This window comes from Anastrepha obliqua, chromosome 6 (genome assembly GCF_027943255.1).
Source record: "Anastrepha obliqua isolate idAnaObli1 chromosome 6, idAnaObli1_1.0, whole genome shotgun sequence".
NCBI lineage: Eukaryota > Metazoa > Arthropoda > Insecta > Diptera > Tephritidae > Anastrepha > Anastrepha obliqua.
Window position 1 is genome coordinate 66,921,806 of NC_072897.1, and position 18,780 is coordinate 66,940,585.

The 18,780-nt window shown below is 39.3% G+C and overlaps 2 protein-coding genes across 2 annotated transcripts in view; one reads left to right on the forward strand and one right to left on the reverse strand.

Moving 5' to 3' along the window:
• The first annotated feature begins 10,394 nt into the window (after positions 1-10,394).
• On the forward strand, positions 10,395-11,018 carry LOC129250659 (uncharacterized). Its single transcript, XM_054890263.1, has one exon. The coding sequence runs from the start codon at positions 10,395-10,397 to the stop codon at positions 11,016-11,018; it is 624 nt and encodes a 207-aa protein (XP_054746238.1).
• A 111-nt stretch (positions 11,019-11,129) lies between these two features.
• Positions 11,130-18,780, reverse strand: part of LOC129250660 (potassium voltage-gated channel protein Shal) — a 94,384-nt gene continuing 86,733 nt past the window's right edge. The window contains exons 3-4 of the mRNA XM_054890264.1: positions 16,396-16,558; positions 11,130-11,270 (exon numbers count right to left, since the gene is read on the reverse strand). Coding sequence (XP_054746239.1) covers positions 11,130-11,270; positions 16,396-16,558 — 304 coding nt within the window. The remainder of the gene's footprint in view (positions 11,271-16,395; positions 16,559-18,780) is intronic.

Consider the following 18,780-nt stretch of genomic DNA (forward strand, 5'->3'; position numbering starts at 1 on the left):
AGTCTTCGTGAGACGAGTACCCCTCAAAATTCCATACGTTCCTGTCATTGAGACTTCTCTATACATGAACGTTCTCTGATTATTGTGCTTCACGGTAAAGCAAATACTTCGATTGAGTGTAAAAACTACTTGAACTGGTTTTGTTTCATTGGATTTTATTCTCCAATCTTTGGTCCTTTTTGGAGTTTAAAAGAATCTTTATGGGGGTTAGAGTCAATTGCGGGAACAGAGGAGTTAAAGTTCCAACGATGGTGGGTGTAGGGCACGTATAGGATTGGGCCCAAAGGCTTTTGATATGTCGAGAAATGCGGGTGTGCAATACTTAGGTAGGGTGGTTGTCATAAAGACACACTTATACCTTCCGCAGGTCCATTGTGATACCACTGGAGCTTATCTTTACCCTACGTGTTCCTTTTCAAACCATCCGGTAGCTTTAATAAACGAGCAGAGCTTCGTTAGTTTTAGATAGGCTATGTCCGCTACAGGAGCATTCCATGAAAAAGTGGAAATCTGAACTGTTTTACAAACATGAATTTTTTATATATATTATTATTGCACGTACATAGTGAGATTATGTTCTCATCTAAAATAATTTACAAAAGTTGTAGTGAGTATGTCCCATTTTTTGTAAATACCGTTATTTATTGAGAGTAACAACAAGTCGGATTTTTTCATTAGTCTTTACACAAATTTTTGCGAGGTCGCTGCCGCTATTGTTTATCAGATAGAAACTAGATTTCTATTCTTAGTTATAGTGTATGGTCCGCTGTATTTAACTGCATACTCCTTTTTTTGGTTAAGTGTTTTTTTGATAAGAAATTACTCATAACGGAAAGGTAAGTTTCGATGTCCCATACGTGACACTTAATTCCTTTTTCTATTAATAATTGTAAAACAAGTCGACTATACAAATTGAATTTTTCTGTTAACAGCTAACTTTTAGCGGTCTAAAAACTGGTGAAACAATTTTGTTTGAAATCGCTTTGCTTACAATATATTCTTGGTGATAATAAAGTGTCTGTACGTGACGCCGAAGAATAAGTTATCTGACATCTTCAACTTTTACTGGCGTTTGCAAAAAGAGAAAGATCCAAGCTTTACCTCTAATAAGACTAAAAGATTGCGTGAGCTTCGTAAACGGAAAACAGAAAATCTTTCTGAAGGTGAGTTAAAAGCAATTTCACTAAGGAAAGGGATAAGAAGAGATTGCAAAGGGCAAAAAAGCGGGTTGAACTTAAAACTCCTACTGATTCTCCTGTAAGTAATGAATCTCCGTACAAGTCGAAACAGACTTTATCTAAAGCTGTTCAAAAGTCTCTAAAAGCACTGCCTCAATCACCAAGAAAGAAAAAAGCGGTTGTTACAGAACTAGCGCGTAAAATGAACATTGCTCTAGCAGGAAGCCCAAACATTAGCACATCAGGTGACGATACACGTTATGACGATGTGAAAGCATTTTACTATCGTAGGGATATTGTGTATACCTGCCCAGGCGCAAATGATTTCATCATTGTTTGGGAAAACGGCATTAAGAAGAAGTGCCAAAAGCATTATTTGACTTTGTACCTACGAGAAGCCTTTTTCATTTTTAAAGAATTTTTTCCTAATACCGAAATTGGATTTTCAAAATTTTGTAGTCTAAGACCGAAAAACGTTTTTCTAATGAAAGACACACCTTCAGACCAGTGCAAATGTTTAACTCATGAAAATTTTATATTCAAATTGAAGGGTTTGAAACAAATTTATTGTAACGACTGGTGGACTATGATTTTATGTGATCCTTCTTTGGATTCGAAGTGCTGGAAAAATGAATGTGATACTTGTTCTGATGGCAAAAAAATATTAATTTCTATGGATTTAAGTACAAGTATGGAAGGAATGGGAAAAAAACTCAGAAAATAAACTACGTTTAGAAAACCACGAAACAAGTTCAGGTGAACTTAAAGAAAAATTGATTGATTCTATCCATATTATGATGAAGCATGTTAATTTAAAACGAGTTCAAGCCGGTGAATTTCAAAAAGACCAACGCAACGAAAATGTGCGAATCCTTCAAGTTGATTTTGCGATGTCTTTTGGCTGTAAATACCAGAATGAAGTTCAAAGCGCACTCTGGTCACGAACAAGTGTTCTTTATTTACTGCTGCAAGTTTTTACAAAGGCAATTGCCAAACATATCTTATATGCTCACATGCAAATTCGAAAGACAAGGATACAGTTTTTTGTTTTCATCAATAAGTTGTTTGACTTGATGCATTAAGAAAATGAAGACTTACTTTCAGCGGAAATTATTTGGAGTGTCGACCCTTCATCGGAATTTAAGAACCGTTATATGGTTAAACTAACATATTGAGTGAAAAGTACAAAAGGCCCTTTTATTGGAAATATTTTGCTACATCGCATGGAAAAGGTGTGATAGACGGAGTTGGCGGAAATATCAAAAGACTGGTAAGAGAGAAAATGATGAACCAAAATGAACAAGTTGTCGTCCAATCAGCCAAGGACTTTTCTGATTTAGCTTCTCAATTAGTCACAAAAACCCGTGTGATTTATGTGCCATCCTCTGAAATTTATGAAAGGATTAAAAGTACATCGCCGTGGGACAATGCCAAAGCGGTAACTGGAGTTTCCAACTTCCATTTTATTAAAGCTGAGGAGAAAGTTGTGGAGGGCAGAAAACATTGCCTTTCCCAAGACAAAACTGTATTTACCTATTGATTTTTACATATATTATAGATATAAGTTGAACTATGTCCCGTACGTGACGCGACTTGTCTGTACGTGACAAATATAAAAAAAAAAGAAAGTGTGTGGTAGTTCACGGAACCCGCACGATTGAAGTGAAACTTCTTTTATCAACAAATCAATAATTTAACTATTATTTCAATATAATGCATGCAGAAGTCATGGAAAGCATGGAATGGAATTTTATTAAACAAAATTATTTATTTATTTTAATATAAAAAGAAATGAATTTATTGTACTCAATTACATTTGGTTCTCGGCATTGTCATTATCATTATTGGATTCGTTTTCCAAAAATGAAACAAGGGCTTTATGGTAACTGAAATACGTAAAAAATGATCTACATTCTAATCTATCAAGGTATCGATGAAATACTGCATCAATGGTAGTTCCGCATCTTGTTGTTGGTACTACAAATTATCACTTATCGTACAACCGGAGGATTCACTGTCACGGTGTTCAACAGTAGCTCTTAATTTTTTACGCTCCAAATACTCACGTTGCCGTTCAGCACCTGTTTTCGGTTTCCGTTTTCGTTGATTTGATGCCATATTTAACAGAAATCAATCAACAAAACAAAATATGTTTGTAAGATTTGCTCAAAACTACACACACACTCTATGACGCGTCTCGCGTTACTAATATAATATTGTGTTTGGGATAACTGTCAACTGTTTCCACCGAAATGCGTTCGCAAAGTGTATGGTCTTTGGTATGGTAAACAGATTTATGATACATTATTTTGCGGCGACAGCACAGCGCGATAGCCCAGCGGCTAGCAATGTGGGCTTCCGATCCGAAATCCTTGGTTCGAATCACAAGAAAATTTTTGTTTTTTTTTTTTTATGCATTTATTTCATTTTGTTTTATGATATGTTTATGAGCAGATTTTTTTCATGGCAGAAATACACTCGGAGGTTTGCCATTGCCTGCCGAGGGGCGACCGCTATTAGAAAAATGTTTTCATTAATTTTGCTTTCACCGAGATTCGAACCAACGACCTCTCTGTGAATTCCGAATGGTGATCACGCACCAACCCACTCGGCTACGGCGGCCGTCAATCAAATGTCATATTTACAAATTACATTCGATAAGAATGCAATAATAAACGACCGCATTACATTCACGACGACACGCCACGCCAGTCTTTTAACAGATGGCGCTGGCATAGCGTGAGTTTTACGTAGTTTAGCGTAGGTTTACTCCTCACAGCGTTTCATCCACGCCACGCTTTTAACAGATGGCGCTGGCGTAGCGTCACATATCGATGAAACGCTATGGTTTTACTCCTCACAGCGTTTCATCCTTCGAGACAAAAGAAGTTTCACTTCAAAAATATTTTTGAATTATATATTAAATATGTGTTTTAATAAATATTGTTTTTCGCTAGAAACAAGCTTGATTCTTAGTTATAATTTCCTTCGAAGACACTTTTTATGCACCGGTAATTTATTCGCTGAAATCTGAATAAAACTGTAACGATCTCGAATGTTGGTTGACTTGATGTGTCCCGTACGTGACGTGGGTTGTTTGCATTTTTCTTCAGTATTTCATGACTCTTTTTAAATGTTTCTTCGCACTATTAAAGACTAGTATATAATCTATTAAATTAGAGAAAAAAAGTATATATCTGATAAAACAATTAAATGCTATATGTAATATAAGCCGAAAATTAGTTGAACTTGTCTGTACGTAACAGTGGAATGCACCTACATCGGTTAAAAATGCTGTATCAAGAGTGCGCAGCCTTCTCATAGCTAAGCTTTCACACTCACATAAAAGGTGTCTGACTGTTTCCTCTTCTTCTGTATTAAGACAGCTTCTACAGAAATCGAAGTACGTGAGTCCTAACCTTTTGACCAGTTAATACACCTATCATTTTTTTTATAGCTTCTCTGTTAAATCTTAACAAGATCTATGATCGACCGCTGTTCCAGTTCGGCCATGTCTGTCTGCTTAGTTCGCATATTGTGAGGTTTTGCCAGCTTGTATTTACCTTTTTGATGGTTTCCCTGTCTATAAGTAATTTACAAGTGGCTATAGGCATGGGTATCAGCGCCTTATCCGGTTCGAGATCGAGCGTTGTACCGGTTCGTGCAACTTCATTCCAGCTATATTCCTGTGGCCCGGTACCCAGATAAGGTGCACTTTGTAGCACTTAGATACGTCATTTAGTAGTTTAAAACATTCTAGAACTGTTTTTGACGAGTGCGTTTTTGATTCAAGCGCTTTTATTGCTGCTTGACTGCCCGAGTAAATGAAGACTTCATTTGTGGATAATACTATCGTTTTTATTTCTGTAAGTCCCTCTTTTATGGCAGTGACTTCCGCCTGAAATACACTGCAATGGTCAGGTAGGCGAAATGATTGGCATACTCCGAGTTTATTGGAGTAAACCCCTCCACCTACTTTGTTGTCCAGTTTCGAGCCATTTGTGTAGATGTTTACATCATTTTTCTTAACAATAAGCCCGTTATGCCATTCCTCTTTGGAGGGAAATACTGTGACAAAGGATTTATTTAAATTGATGTCCTTGGTCTTACAGAAATACGTTGTGCCAGGAATGTAGGGGAATTTTTCTAAAATTGAAGAGTGTCCCTTTGGTTCGTTCTGAGTAGGCCGATTTCTCTTAGTCTGAGAGCTGCTTTGGCAGCTGTTTCCTTACCGAATTGCTCTATTGGTAAAATATTAAGAATAATATTTAGTGCATCTGTGGGTGTGGTCCTAAGGGCCCCGCAGATGCAAAGACTGACCATTCTTTGTACATGTACCATGGTTCTTTTAATGTATAATTTATCTAAAGCCGGCCATCATACTAATATACCGTATGTTAGGATTGGTCTGACAATTGCTGGGTAAAGCCAATATGCGATAGATGGAGAGACCCCAACTTAGTCCTATCAGCTGTATACAAGAGTATAGTGCTATTGTCGTCTTTTTTACTCTATCTTCGACATTTGCCTTCCAAGCTAGTTTTCGGTCTAGTATTAGACCTAAGTAGCGGGCCTCATCACTAAATGACAGTGTCGTTCCACCTATTGTCGGGGGAGCTATATTTGGAATTTTATGTTTCCTGGTAAATAGGATGAGTTCAGTTTTATTGGGGTTGACGCTTAGCCGAGCAGTGCTTAGCGAGGGTCCATTTTCATGGGGTTCAAGGATAATTGCCAGGCAAATGTGTTAGCTTTTTCGAAATATGATTTAGCCCATTTACTATTTTCTATTTTAATGTTTGATTGTATTAAATCTAGCTTTTTTATATTTTTGGCAGCTATCCAAAGTGAGTAGTCAGTGGTAGGGGTTACATCGAGGCTACTGAGGTAATTCTGGAGTTGTGTACTGTGTTTTTTTTTAGAATATCTTTGAGCCCTTGACTGAGCGAGTTTAATATTCTTTTTTTTTTGTTCAGGATGTTTACTTCTTTAACATGTTTTTCTTGTCTGTCGCTTTTCTTTTAATTTATCTTTAACGATCAGAGATACTTGTGGGTGTTGTCGCTTGGTGAGGGAGGGTATTGAGTTCTATGCCGCATGCTAAGGAGAATTAATGAAGTGCTCGACAGCATTCATTGCACTTGAGTGGGTGCTTAAGGTTAATCGTTAAAGTTAATAGTGTTCGAAAGTAAAACCAATCGGTTTTATTATTGTGGAGACAGCAGTGGAAAAATGAATCAATTGATTATATGTTTAGAGCGGTCATTATGGTAAAGTGACATTACCGTCAACTACCACGAAAACCTTAATAGTGTGAAGGGAACAGTGTACGCACCTTTCTTGCGCAATGCATCCGAAGACGAGATCGTAGAAAGACTAAAAGAGTACAACGTGACTAATGTATACAAGTTTCAAAGTGTAGTCCAAGGGAAATCACAGTACACTGGTGTTGTACTATTGACCTTCAATAGCTATACTCTTCCAGACAAAGTTAAGATAGCATGGATGAACCAACCACCATAGAAACAAAACTCCCCTCATACATTGTAATACGTAACACAAATAATCTAAGCCAAAAGAATTCAACAAACAATAACTCAACAGAAAAAACAAAAGTAACGGAAATAATCACCAACAATAATTAAATACTAAAAACTACTAAAGGCAATAACTATTTTTCGGACAATGAAAAAACCAGCTCATCAGCAGATTTAATAAACGGTACAGAGCGTACTCACTCTGCCAACAGCACTAACAGCGGTACTGTAATCGACGACATAATGGAAATAGAGACTCTCCCACAACAACAAACAGCCATCGTTATCAGCAATGTAAAAACTATGGATATTGAAACTCTCAAAACACAACAGCCAACAAAACTTCAATTCTCCGAAGCCTCAATGCTATCATTCAGCAACATTACAAACTTCACTCCCACGCAACCAGTCTCCATCGAAGAATACTTACAAACAAAATACCCAAATTATACAACCAACAAATAACATTAATTCATACATTTGTATTTTTAAGCCTAAAGTAACGGGTGATTTTTTAGCTATTATCTTTTTAAACAGTTGGTTTAAACAGCTGACGCACGTTTCGTGTTTTGTTTCACTGTCAAACATCTTCAGTTTGGTCTACATATAATTTAACCATGAATCGTCTTACAAACGAACAACGCTTGCAAATCATTGAATTTTATTATACGAGTGAAAATGCGTGTTCTGTTAAGAAAGTTTAAGATCCCCTTTTTGGATCAATGGGTACGTAAATAAGCAGAATTGTCGATTTTGGAGTGAAGATCAGCCAGAAGAATTGCAAGAGCGACCAATGTATCCAGAAAAGGTCACAGTTTGGTGCGGTTCATGGGCTGGAGGTATCATTGGACCGTACTTCTTCAAAGATGCTGCGAATCGTAACGTAACTGTGAAAGGTGAGCGCTACCGTGATATGATATCCAACTTTTTTTTGCCAAAAATGCAAAAGCTTGACTTGCATGACATGTGGTTTCAGCAAGACGGTGCCACATGCCACACAGCACGCGTAACAATGGACTTGTTGAGAGGCGAGTTCGGTGAACATTTTATTTCATGTTCGGGACCTGTCAATTGGCCACCCACCAGCCTTTAGCTTATTTTTTGTGCGGCTATGTTAAAGCTCATATCTATTCAGACAAGCCTGCTTCAATTAACGCAGTGGAAGACAACATTAAAGCATTTATATGTGAGATACCGGCCGAAACATGGAAAGAGTATGCCAAAAGTGGGATAAGCGGATGGACTATTTGAAGTGCAGTCGCGGTCAACATTTGCATGAAATAATCTTCAAACATCAAATTATATGGACTGTACTATCGATTTAAATAAAAATTTCGCGCTTTTTTGTGAATTTTACGTCTGTTTTTTTGAAAAACTTTCCTATAGCTCTTGAAAAATCACCCTTCAGTTCCGCTATATCCCTCGAATAATTTTTTGTATGCAATAATCGTACAAAAGTGAAATTATGGGTAAAATACGCACGAACTTATGGACTGACCTGATAGTTTATTCAATATCCTTTATTATTTCGATATTAGTGTTTTTATAGATGACTTCTATGCGTCATTTTCCTTTTAATAATTCGCAACCAACGAAATTTGTTATACATTTGGGAGGAGCCGTAAAAAATACACTCGCAAATCTACATATGTAAAAGCTTATTTTGTGTACTAGCAGCATTTCTTTTTTAATGTAATGAAAGACTCCATTTTTTACGTTTGTCTCGTTTCACATCTAACTAATATTTGTTTCACAACCACGAACTAGCTTAAAATACATACATAAGCAACATCACATAGTTCTCCGTGCTCTTGTGTTGTTAGATAAACCTCGAAAATATTCTAAATAAAATTATATTTGCTTTAAAAGAAAACAAAATTTTTTCTCTTGTTTTGTTTTAATGTAGATTAAATAACTAATATACTTAGTTTTTCTCTTATTACAGGACTAATTAGCTACTGTACGTATTTTTTTACTACTTTTAGGCAAGAAGGGAAAAACATTTATCCTTCATTCTCCATCCTTTGTATATGCAGTCCTAAACTAAGGGAGTGTCAAAGCACCCTTGTCATTACTTACCTAACCTTCTATAATTGAATCATGACACAGGGTAATTTTTCAAAATAGTACCCCACAATCCATAGCCATAGAGTTCAGCACTTCACCTCCTTTTACAATAATAAACACCAGCCAATCATTTTCCGAAAATGACATTTTCACACTTTTATCACGTTCCGAAAGTCCACATACTCCCGCTTGGAGTCCTTTTTGGGGCTCGCCAAAATCAAATGCTCGCGGCACCACCATCGAAAATGTTGCCATAACAAAAAATCTCATTATTTTGAACAACGGGTCCCCAAACCACTTTTGCACACACATTGATCTTACTCTAGTGGAGGCACAGTTAAGCCCCAGGTGTAATTGGTATGCTCTAAAAGACTTGTATGGCAGTCATCACTATCCTATTCTCTGCGCAAGACTAACCACATGTGACCTTAATAGATCTCCCAAATTTTAAACGGACGCCGCAGACTGGAATCGATACCAACTTTTGTGTAAAAAAACTTTCTCTGATTGTAGCTCCACCAACGTTCATCAATTCGCAGCAAAAATTACTAAAGTCATTAAATCAGCAGCCAATGAAGCTATACCTCAGAGCAATACTTCCCAGTTAAAGAAATATTTTGCATAGTGGAACCCAAACCCTTGGGGGAGCCTGTTATCCCTAGAGGGCGCGTCCCCAGCTGGTGGATAGGGGAACACCTCCCAGATATGGAAGGTAGGGGAGTAGGTCTCCCGCGAACCACACAGGCCGAAGACGTAAACTTCGTTAAAAAAAACTCCCTCAACCTAAGGTGTGATGCGACCCTGGCCTGTTGGGTGGGTTTGGCAGCCGGGGGACTAAACAAGGCTATCTTTGAACGGAGCCCTCCTGATTCAGGCCGCCTCAGGTTGTAACGGTGGCCCCTCCATGGTATGGGGCGCTACCATGGTCGACCGGTTATTTCCCCTAATTCCTCCTTGGTCACCGCGCATGGCGACATGCGCAGCTCCTTGGGCGGGGCAGGTGACCGTACGAACCAGAATAATGAAACCAATAAAAAAACAAAAATCGGATGGCGGCGAGAAACAGACGGACAAAGTGACGGAAAGACAAACGGACGCACTGACAGCACAAGACAGACAAACGGACACACATACTAAGCGACAGGACAAGCAATCGGTCACCCATGACAAACTGGGGATCGGATCTTCCACGGAGGATGAGCTCCTGGCCTCTAGCCAAGAAGCAGTTGAGGGTAAAGCTGTGGGCCACAGCACGCCAACAACAATAAATGAACCGACAACATCCGCTAAAGCCATGGGGCAAAAGCGCGCCAATAAAAGCCCATCAAGGTATAAGCTCTACCAAAGGTTTCTCGCTATCCTTGGCAGGATTCCTAAGAACGAGACCGTAGGTAAAGCTCATCCCAAAGATGAGGCGGACAAGGCAAGGCGTCAAAAGGTGGTGGACGAATATCTGGCATTCCAAACCACCCGAAAGACAGAGGCCAAAAAACGTAACCGTTCGCAAGACGAAAACAAAAGGGCAACAAAGAAGCACAAGATCTCAGATTAGGGTGCGGTTGTCCCCAAACTTACCAACCAATTCAGTGAGGTGGCACGGGACCATCTTCAAATGGCACTGGTGGACGAAACTTCCAACCGCGGCAAACCTGTGCTTGACAAATGGTCGGAGATTGAGGCACGGTTGTCTCGCATAATCGTCGACCAAGTCATGGCGAACCCGGAGGGTCAATCGCCAGGTTTCGACTCGGTGGAAGTGGTTCGCGGTTGCCGGGTAATCAAATGTGATGACCAGTACTCATTGCATTTCCTGACAAAAGCGATTGGCGAAATTCAGAACAGCTGGGATGGCTTGAGGCTCAAGCTCATTCCAGCTAGCGAGATACCACGAAGGCCGAGGGCTCGCATCTGGATACCAAACATGGAGTTTGAAGCCAATCAGTCAATTCCCGTTCTCCAGGCTCACAACCGCGCAGTGCCGATGGCCGATTGGTCGATCATCAAAGCGGAGGCTCCGCAAAAGCACAACGTGTCGTTCCTCCTTCAAATTACAGAAGAGAGCCTTGAACCACTGCAAAAAGTGGAAAACAGACTTCGGTTTGGCATACGGAAGGCCCAGCTGAAGATATTCCGTTCTGCGAATCCGGAGGAGGAGCAGGATGAGGTTGACGGCACCAGCGAACTGCTGACTGGCATGCAGTTAAATGACGCCGAACCTGCGGAAGCAAACCAATAAAAAATGGTTTTAAAGGTTGTCCAAATTAACCTGCAGCATTCACAAACTGCAACGGACAACCTAACCGTTCTCCTAGGGCCGTTGAGGTGGAAGCTGCTGACGGTGTCAGCATCACACTTGCATCCATCTATATGGCACATGATCGGCCAGCACCGCCCGAGGAGGCTTGTGGCCTTGTGCTTGAAGGAACCAGAAACAAAACCCTGCTACTCGGATGCGACGCCAACGCGAGGCATGCGTTGTGGGGAAGCTCTGAGACAAACCACAGAGGTGAGTCTTTATATAATTTTATTATTAATACTAACTTATCGGTATGTAACAGGGGTAACACTCCCACTTTCACCTTTCCTAGTACGAAGTACTTCAGAGGATGGGAGGAAGTGATTGATGTTACTCTACTGTCTGAAAATAGCTCAGTAAGGGTAGATAATTGGAGGGTATCCAATAAAACGTCCTTTTCTGATCATAGTTGGATCCTCTACGATTTGGATCTTAAGGTAGATCCACCCCTACCGTATCGAAATCCTTTAAGAACCAACTGGAAGAGGTTCAAAAATGCAGTAAACAATAGGTTAGGAGAGATTCCTATCCCTCAAATCACTCTCACGGAAAACCTTGAGAGTAGGGTCATAACACTGGAAAAGGCATTTTAGTAGGGCCTGCCCCATAAAATTTAGCAAAAAAACTCACCCTCCTTGGTGGAGCAGTGAGCTCTTAAAACTAAGGGAAAAATCTAAATCAACGTTTAACCTCAGCTACTCGACGGGAAATTGGGAATTGTACAGAGAAAGTCGGAGACAGTACAAAAAGGCAATCAGGGCCGCCAAAAAAGAGAGCTGGAGGGAATTTTGTTCGTCAATCGAATCCACCAGGGATTCTGCTAGGCTCAGCCGTGTTCTTTCCAAAGACCACTCAATGGCTTCTTGGGTCAAGAAACCTGATGGAACTTGGACTGCTACAGCGGAAGAATCGATAGAGCTTCTGCTAAATACGCATTTTCCGGGATGCAGCGCTTACGAAAGTGAGAGGCGAAACATTAGGCGGAGCCAATATAATCCAGAGCATCTTGCAAATGAAATTATTACCAAAATAAAAGTTGCATGGGCAATCAAATCTTTCTGTCCCTTTAAATCTCCGGGGCCAGATGGGATAATTCCAAAGATGTTACAGGAAACCTTGGACTGTATCCTACTATGGCTAGAGGAAATTTTTGAAGCGTGTTTAAACTTAGGCCATATTCCGGATAGCTGGAAACTAGTCAAGGTCGTCTTCATACCAAAAGTAGGTAGAAGAGGACATGAATCAGCGAAGGACTTCAGGCCAATCAGTCTTTCGTCTTTCCTGTTAAAAACCTTTGAAAGACTTTTGGATATGCACCTCAGAAGCTCTTTGGAGAACTCTGGTATATCAACTGCACAACACGCATCCCTTAAAGGCAAATCTACGGAGACAGCGCTTTACGAGGTAATCCGAACTATAGAGGGCTCTCTAGAGAGCAAACATTATACCATGGCGGCATTCTTGGATATCGAAGGCGCCTTTAACAATGTTAGCACAGATGCCATCCAACGTGCGTTGATAGACCTGGAGGTGGACAGTTGCGTTAGTAACTGGGTCATCTCCATGCTAGAAACCAGGATCATCAAAGCTAATATGGGTAATATCAACATAACCAAGAATGGGGGCACTCCATAAGGGGGAGTATTATCTCCACTTCTTTGGCTATGTGTGATCAGCAAAATCTTAATAAAACTTAACGGAGGTGAGGTAAAAGTGGTGGCGTACGCTGATGATGTGGTGCTAATGGTGTCAGGACTGTGTCCAAATACGATCAGTGGGATCATCCAAAGGGCGTTAGGCGAGCTTAACTCTTGGGCCACAGGATGTGGACTAAGTTTAAACCCGCGTAAAACAGAACTTATGCTTTTTACCACCAGATACAAGGTACCAACTTTCACCCTACCAAATATCAACGGACAAACTCTCTCACTATCACCCAGTGCAAAGTACTTAGGGGTAATTCTGGACTCCAAACTAAGCTGGAAATTAAATGTTGAAGAACGGGTAAGGAAGGTAGAAATTGTTTTATATGCCTGTAAACGTATGCTTGGAAGAAGATGGGGTCTTCAACCTAAGCATACATTATGGCTGTATAAGGCGGTTATACGACCTATTCTATCGTATGGTTCGGTAGTTTGGTGGAAAGCTCTAGAGAGAGAGAGTACAATACCAAATTACTCGGCAGAATACAAAGATCAGCCTGTGCAATAACGGTTGGTGCAATCAGATCATGTCCTAGAGAGGCTCTCAATGCACTGACACACGTTATTCCAATAGACCTACATATAAAGAAGACGGCAACCATGAGTGCATTTAGGTTAAATGAAGCGGGTCGCTGGAAAGAAAAAACTTATGGTTACGCTAGTCTATTATTGCGACAAACTCAGTTAACTTCGGTGAGGACTGACTACATCGTCTCGATGGTAACGTTCAATAGGAATTTTGTCACACTCTTTCCATCTAAAAAAGAATGGAATAAGGGATTCTCTCTAAACAACTTCGATACCACAGTCTATACAGATGGCAGTAAAATGGATTGTGGTGTCGGAGCTGGTATATATTCTCAGAGGCTTGGAATTGAAAAATCTGTGCGTCTCCCTAATACCGGTAGCGTCTTCCAAGCGGAAGTACTAGCAATTGGGGAAGCCTGTAGGTTACTAATCGCAGATTTCTCTTTTAAGGGCAATATCGCTATTCTTTCGGATAGCCAAGCTGCAATCCAGGCGCCGGATGCGACTATAACAACCTCTAAAGTGGTGGAGCAAAGTAGGAATAGCCTCACCAACTTGAGTGAAAACCATAGAGTAACCTTAATTTGGGTCCCGGGACACCGGAACATAGAGGGTAACGAAAAAGCTGATGAACTGGCAAGAGGGGGATCTGCCATGAATAGCGCTCTTGCAGTACCAGTACTCACTCCACTAGGTGCGGTCAAGAATGCAATTTCCCTAAAATACCTTCGAATTGCAGAGTGTAGATGGAGAGACCAGACGAAATGCAAAATCAGCAGAACGTTATGGCCCACCTACAACCTCAAGCAATCGTCGACATTAATAAACATGAAACGACGGGACACCTGTAGACTTACGGTAGTCATAACTGGCTTCTGGTCTATCGGAGAACAAGCCGCCAAAATGGGCATCCCTCACAACACATACTGTCATAGTTGTAAACAACCGGAGAAAAAAGAAACAATCTTCCATTTTCTCTGTGAATGCCCTGCTCTATGGAAGGACAGAATGTCAAGCCTGGGCAAACCGCTGTTCGAGAGTCTCGAGCAGCTGTCTGGCTTAGACGTCAACAACCTAATAAGGTTCCTAAACCGCACAGACTGGATATAGTCCTGCTCTAAATAACTGTTAAACAATTTGGTAACGAGGATGTGGCAACAAAATGTTGCGGAAGCGCTAGTTGGATTCTGGATGAATCACCACTCTAACCAACCAACCAACCAACTAAGACCTTAACAATCTTCGAACCAGTAGGCAATCGCTTTGGCAAACCTACAAATCTTTGCCTTCCAACCGTATTCTAATTGCCTATAAGAAAGCTAACGCCCTCTTTAAAAAACGTGCCAAAGAAGCCAAAAGAGCATAAATAGCAACCTTCACTAAAGAAATTAACCCGTCTTCAACATCAAAAAAAATTTGGTCCGGGTATTTTACATCTGTTTCTTTTTATATTATATACATATATTTTTTTTTATTATATTATATATATATGTATATATATTAGATACTGATTGTGCTTTTGGGGAACCGAGAACTTAATATTAACGTCAGTGATGGTGTGGAAACTGATACTTTGAAATTTTACCTACCTACCTACCCAGAAAAAGAGTTTCGTATCCAGTCATCTAAGTCATCTCGCCTAGATGCAGGCGAAATACGCGTGCGTCTCTGTGCGATAAAGAGTGTGCGCCAAGCAGAGCAACGAAATTTTGACATTGAGCCAGCAATCACAACGGACAGCTAAGAAATGTTAAACTATACTCAATTCTGCTCAAGCAAGCAACTTCCAATCGTTCAATTACAATGAAAAGTGGAATTCCTACTTCCAATCCGCTAAGAAGGAGGTTTTCAGATACCGTCGTCAGTGCAAGAATAACTGGTTCTATGAAGAGTGTCGTATTACTGTGAAAATCGGAGTGAGAAGGTACGTCTTTGAAGAAGAAGAAAAAATGACAAAAGGGCATGAGTATGAAGAGCTTGAGAAGCGAAAATGTAGCCTTAAAGTTCTATTAGAAAATAAAGCAGTACTCAAATATTTCCAGGACTAGGGCTGATTTCTACAAGGACAAATACAAAGATTGAAACCCGGAAACATCCAAGGTACAGTTAAGTTATAAAGGAAACTCTTCTCAACACTACTTAATAAAAATACTGGTGGCACTATGGGGAGGAAGAAACCTGACCAATACATATGGTTGAAGCTCATGTTCTTCTACGCAACCAGGACGATTTCGTTAAATCCTGGAACAGTAAGTCGACACGGATCACCTTTTATTGGGTTTTGAATGAATAAAGCTGCATGACGCCCTAACTAGTTTAGGGATCCTTGCCAAATTATATGACATAACATCCGATAAGCATAACATTCAGCTAAATCCAAATCGGAAGGGCCATCCTCGACCCATGTAAAAGCGAACAAGAAAGAGTTTTGCGTATTGAGACACACGTCACTAAAATTAGGGTTTGATAGAACCAACAATGTCGGTCTGAAAATCAAACGAAGGACATATCTTGCCAACAGGTGTGAAGTAGGATTTAGTAGGCTATTAAACAGTAGAACCTTAACATAACTCGAAGAGCAAAAATCATGTTCTACCTGTTAAGGGGATTTTTATGTATGTGGCGCAGAAACGTGGACGATGTTTAACTAATTGCTTCATATGTAAATACTACCACTTCAAATGCAAACGAACTTAATACACATATTGTGCTCGTTTTAGTAAATCATAATTTGAAAATAATTGGAGTAGGACAGTAACCAACTTGCTTATTATCGTTCAGTGGCACTTTCTGTGGACCAAACGACATACACTTATAATGTTTTGGTTCCAATGGCATTTTCTCAATATTCTCAGATGTAGTAAATACTATGTACTACCTATCATGGCGTACAGTAGATGAAAACCATCGCGGAGATATGGATTTCTCTCAATATTTTAGGTACTCATAATATATACTTCCTATAACAAATAAAATAAAACCACTTTTATACGAACGGATGTAGCGAATTATTTAAGTTTGAAACCTCCTCTTTATGTATCCCGAGCGACCCCATATTATCCGGCAGGTATCAATTTTAATCTTACCCGTTGTGCTTTGCGTTTATCGGCTCGTTGGTTTTGATGATATATTCTACTGAAGTTCGATACAATAACTGGTACAGGTAGAGCAATCACAAGTACTCCACTGAGCGAACAGACTCCTCCTACGATCTTGCCAGCTATAGTTTCAGGCACCATGTCACCGTAACTAGAAACAATGAAAAAAAAAATATATTTAAGAAACGATTTATTAACAATTAAAGTTCTACCGATTTTAGTGAGGAATGTTTTTGTATGGCGCTTTATTATATGTAACTCATTTCCGCTTTTTGTTGCATTCGCCTTCTATCATAGAGGGCGTCCTCCTATAGACGTTATCAAAAAATTTAAAAACCATAGATTTGGTTTGCCACAAATGCATGATTCAGTCACCCTAGAGATTGTCCTCACGAAGCAAGTGTTAATCAGTGACATATGTACAGGGTGAAAGATATGAAGTGTTACCAACTTCACACTGCTTGTATCTGTAAAACAGCTCATGGCATCAACCTCAAAATTGTTCTAATGACAGTTCAATATATTGTTTATAAGCCATCAAAAGCATTTGCGACTCAGTTTTGTCGAATTTTTCCTGTGCGGGATTTAACGTAATAGTGTGATTGCGTCATATTTGGCTGGAAAATCACAACCAGCCATTGTTCGTGAGCTCAGTCACCTCAAAGTGAATAAAATGTTTGTGTATCGCACTATAAAACGTTACAAGGATTCTGGTAGCATTGCAAAACGCTATGGAGGTGGACCAAAAAAAAAACCGCAACAACGCCAGAAATGGTTCGGAAAGTGAAGGCTCGACTTGAACGAAGTCCACGTCGAGGTGGAAGATAAATGGCCAAAGGACTGAAAATATCGCAAGACAGCACTCGACGCATATTGAAAAATGAGCTCAAGGTCAAGGCTTACAAGTTCCAAAAAGCACACGATCTTTCACCCCAGCAAAAAAAGTTCGGTGCGAAAGAGCAAAGAAGTTGTTGCGCTTGCACGAACGTGGCGAATTTCCTAGCATTTGTTTCTGATGAATAAAATGTTCCAACTGAGCAGTTCATAAACACTCAAAACGATGGTGTTTACTTGACCGAACGCTCATACGAGAATTTGAGCCTATGTATGGCCACTCGAAGCAATTTCCCATCGCAAGTAATGGTTTGGGCCACAGTGACCGCTGATGGACGCTTTCCAATCGTTTTTATAGAGCCTGGTGTCAAAGTGAACGCGACTTATTATCGGGAAAATGTTTTACTGGGCTGCTTTAGAACCGTGAGGACTAAAAAATATGCAAGTATGGATGCGCTGAAAAATACCTCCAGATCACATTCGTGCAGCATGCAACTCATTTTTTTGACCGTTTGAAGGCCATAGTCAAGGCAAAAGGTGGTCATATCGAGCTACAGTGAGTATATGTTAAAATTGTAATCATTTTTGAACAATTTTGTCTTTGAAATCAATAAAAACTAGTTTCACACAAAAAAGTTATGGTGTTTTGAATAGGTAACACTTCATATAGTTCACCCTGTATATACATACATTCTGAATTTGAACTAAAACTGAGAATTTGAACAAAAGCTAAACAGTTTTTAGAAAATTGTTTGCCGCTTAGCCAATGTACAAGTATATTTTGAATATAAGTAGAATCAAATCATCAATAATAATTTTATGGCATCAGGGTCTCCTAGTAGGTAATATTGTTGTTTCGAAAATAATCCTATCTATAAACTACTCGAAAGTTCCTACTCCAATCAGTGAAAGTCTCATCAAATTCGACTCGTTTACATATATCGAAGATCACTGCATTAGTGAATCACTTTATTGCTTTGTTTACACGCCCAATTTAAATAATTAATTTCTACACTCAGATTTAAAAAAAAAAAATGAGAAGAATTTATTTTAGTAAACTTGTTACTTTTAAGTCAATTACCGGACTAAATTTACATTTTTGATTTTCTTACTTGCTAAACTTAACTAGTGTATTACATCAGCTTTAATTAATTTGATTCATTGGAAATTGATATTTGGTTTTTCGGCATTAATTTCGCAAATTGTCAGTATTAATGTTTTATTAAGTTAATTTTGCAATTCCCAATGTGAGCATTTATTTTGTTTGCCCTATTTTATTTAAGAAGTCGTCGAACTTGTCTATAGTTGCGTTTGCTTTTATTATATTGTCAAGTTCGTCGACTTTATTTGTAGTTTTGTTTCTCTCGGTAGCTATATATGTAACTTCTCCTCCCTTATATAAGAATTCTCCTGATTATAATTAATATGTTACAGTTGTATGTAATTTTTTTATGGTAATTTAAATCTTTAATATATCTTGCGTTAGACTGATGTTATTTTATTAGTAAAATTTAATGCATCAAAACTATGAAGTATTTC